Genomic DNA, 1,919 nt, shown 5'->3' with positions numbered 1-1,919 from the left:
CTGATCCGCCTCAGGCTCCAGCTGAAAACCATTAAAGCAGAAACAATCTGCTGCCTCTGCTGTTTCTGAAAACACAATAATCCTGAGGAGAATCAGCCCCACAGGACGAGATGCTCCCGTCCCGCCGCAGCCCGCGCACCAGGGCTTTGAAGCTTCACTGTAAATAACGTGTTGCTTTTAATGATTTATTTAAACGGCTCGGCTGCAGGTTTAAACGCAGCTCTGAATTTATTATGGATTTTCTCTATGCAGCGGGAGCCGTTTGAAAAACCACACTGTCAAAACTTAACAGCAATAATTTAGTGTTTTTTTATCTTTTCATCAGGAAAACAATGGAGATTCATATCTTATTGTTATTCATTCATTTACAGTTAATTAAATATTGCTTAGATAAATATTTATTTTGAAGCTAAACATTTGCTGTGAGTTTAGCTTGCTAAATAGCTCCAAACTAAATATTTCATACTAACTGTTTGGTAGAAAGTGAAATATTTAGCTCCAAACTAAATACTTAGCAAGCTAAATAGTTTAACAACTGTTTATTCTGCATGTTATATGATGAAGCTGATGCTCCTGTGATTTGGTTAGAAAGGATTTTGTCAGCTGTGAGAGTCGGGTGATAAAAAACAGAAAATTAAAGTAATTTAACTGTCATGTTTCTAAAATACAATATTTCAGCTTCTATAGTTTAATGTTTTATTCATGAAAAATGCAAAAACTGAAAGACAGACGAACAGAAAATGTTCATTTTTTAATAAATACAGTTTATTCATAACTTTATTTGCGCTGACTAAAGCAAAATTAAATCCCTTTATTTGACCGTATTTAATAAAATTATGTTCTCAGTTACAGGATGGAGGATGAGAATAAAGTTACATTTTCAGCAGAACTTTAAATGTAACATCATAAAAAGAGAAACATCATAAAAATATAAAACCAGTTCTTCCGTCCAAACAGAATATTTACACCTGGTGCTGCTCTTCACTGCAGCTGCAGGCCCTGACCGTCGCATGAACGTCCAGGTTCCCCTCTCACACAGACCCGACCCGCATGGAAACGGAACCAGAACCATTCCGCATGTTTGTCCCAGAACCTTCCAGCCCATCTGGTGAGGACTGAAGCGTTTCTGAGAGGCGGCTGCTCACTGCATGGCCATCATCCAGACGGGCATGATGACCTCTGGGAATCCTTCCTGCCGCTCCACGGCCAGGACCTCCAGGCCGGCCTTGGACACGATGACCTTCATGATGTCCAGGTGGCGGCTGATGCTGCTGTCGATGGGGTCCAGCTTGCAGCCCTGCCGCGCCATGTTGTCCTTGATGATGAGGACGCCGTTGGGGCGGAGGCTCTTCTTGCAGCGGAGCAGGAAGTTCAGCAGGTCTTTGTCTGTCAGGTGGCCTGAAGGAAGAGAAGCTGAGCTGTCAGCCGGGTTATTTCTGACCCAAAGCCTCTGAAGTGGTTGATCAGAGCCGGACCAAGGCAATGCAAGCCAAGCAACCACCAGGGGGCCCCCAAGAACACTATAAAATATACACTTAATACAGATTAAATGCTGTTACACATGGAAAATGATTCCCATTGTTGTTGTTTCACAAAGTTATAGCTTCTGCCACTTTTAGGAAACTTTAAGATATCAGCCTTGTTGTACTGCTTGTGTAGACATGTTTATCAGCTGATGGTGTTAAAGTAACACCAGCTGGTGTTAAAGTAACACCAGCTGGTGTATAATAGTGTATAAAATAATACACTTAAAAACTCTGCATTTCAGAGTAAAACATGTTTTATAGTTTGTTTCTTCTGTCAGACTTGAAATCAGTCGCCATCATTTTCTTGACTAATTTTATGGCCAGTATCTGATAGCCGGGTCAAAGCGGACCGGACCGGAGCCGGGTCGAAGCGGACCGGAGCCGGATTGAAGC

At 42.0% G+C, this 1,919-nt stretch overlaps 1 protein-coding gene across 1 annotated transcript in view; it reads right to left on the bottom strand.

Moving 5' to 3' along the window:
• Positions 1-736: 736 nt before the first annotated feature.
• ntmt2 (N-terminal Xaa-Pro-Lys N-methyltransferase) overlaps positions 737-1,919 on the bottom strand; it is a 14,768-nt gene continuing 13,585 nt past the window's right edge. Inside the window, exon 4 of the mRNA XM_008406417.2 lies at positions 737-1,398. Coding sequence (XP_008404639.1) covers positions 1,142-1,398 — 257 coding nt within the window. The 3' untranslated portion in view covers positions 737-1,141. The remainder of the gene's footprint in view (positions 1,399-1,919) is intronic.

Source organism: Poecilia reticulata, linkage group LG4, assembly GCF_000633615.1.
Source record: "Poecilia reticulata strain Guanapo linkage group LG4, Guppy_female_1.0+MT, whole genome shotgun sequence".
In the NCBI taxonomy this organism is placed as follows: domain Eukaryota; kingdom Metazoa; phylum Chordata; class Actinopteri; order Cyprinodontiformes; family Poeciliidae; genus Poecilia; species Poecilia reticulata.
This window is presented reverse-complemented; position numbering and strand designations above follow the sequence as displayed.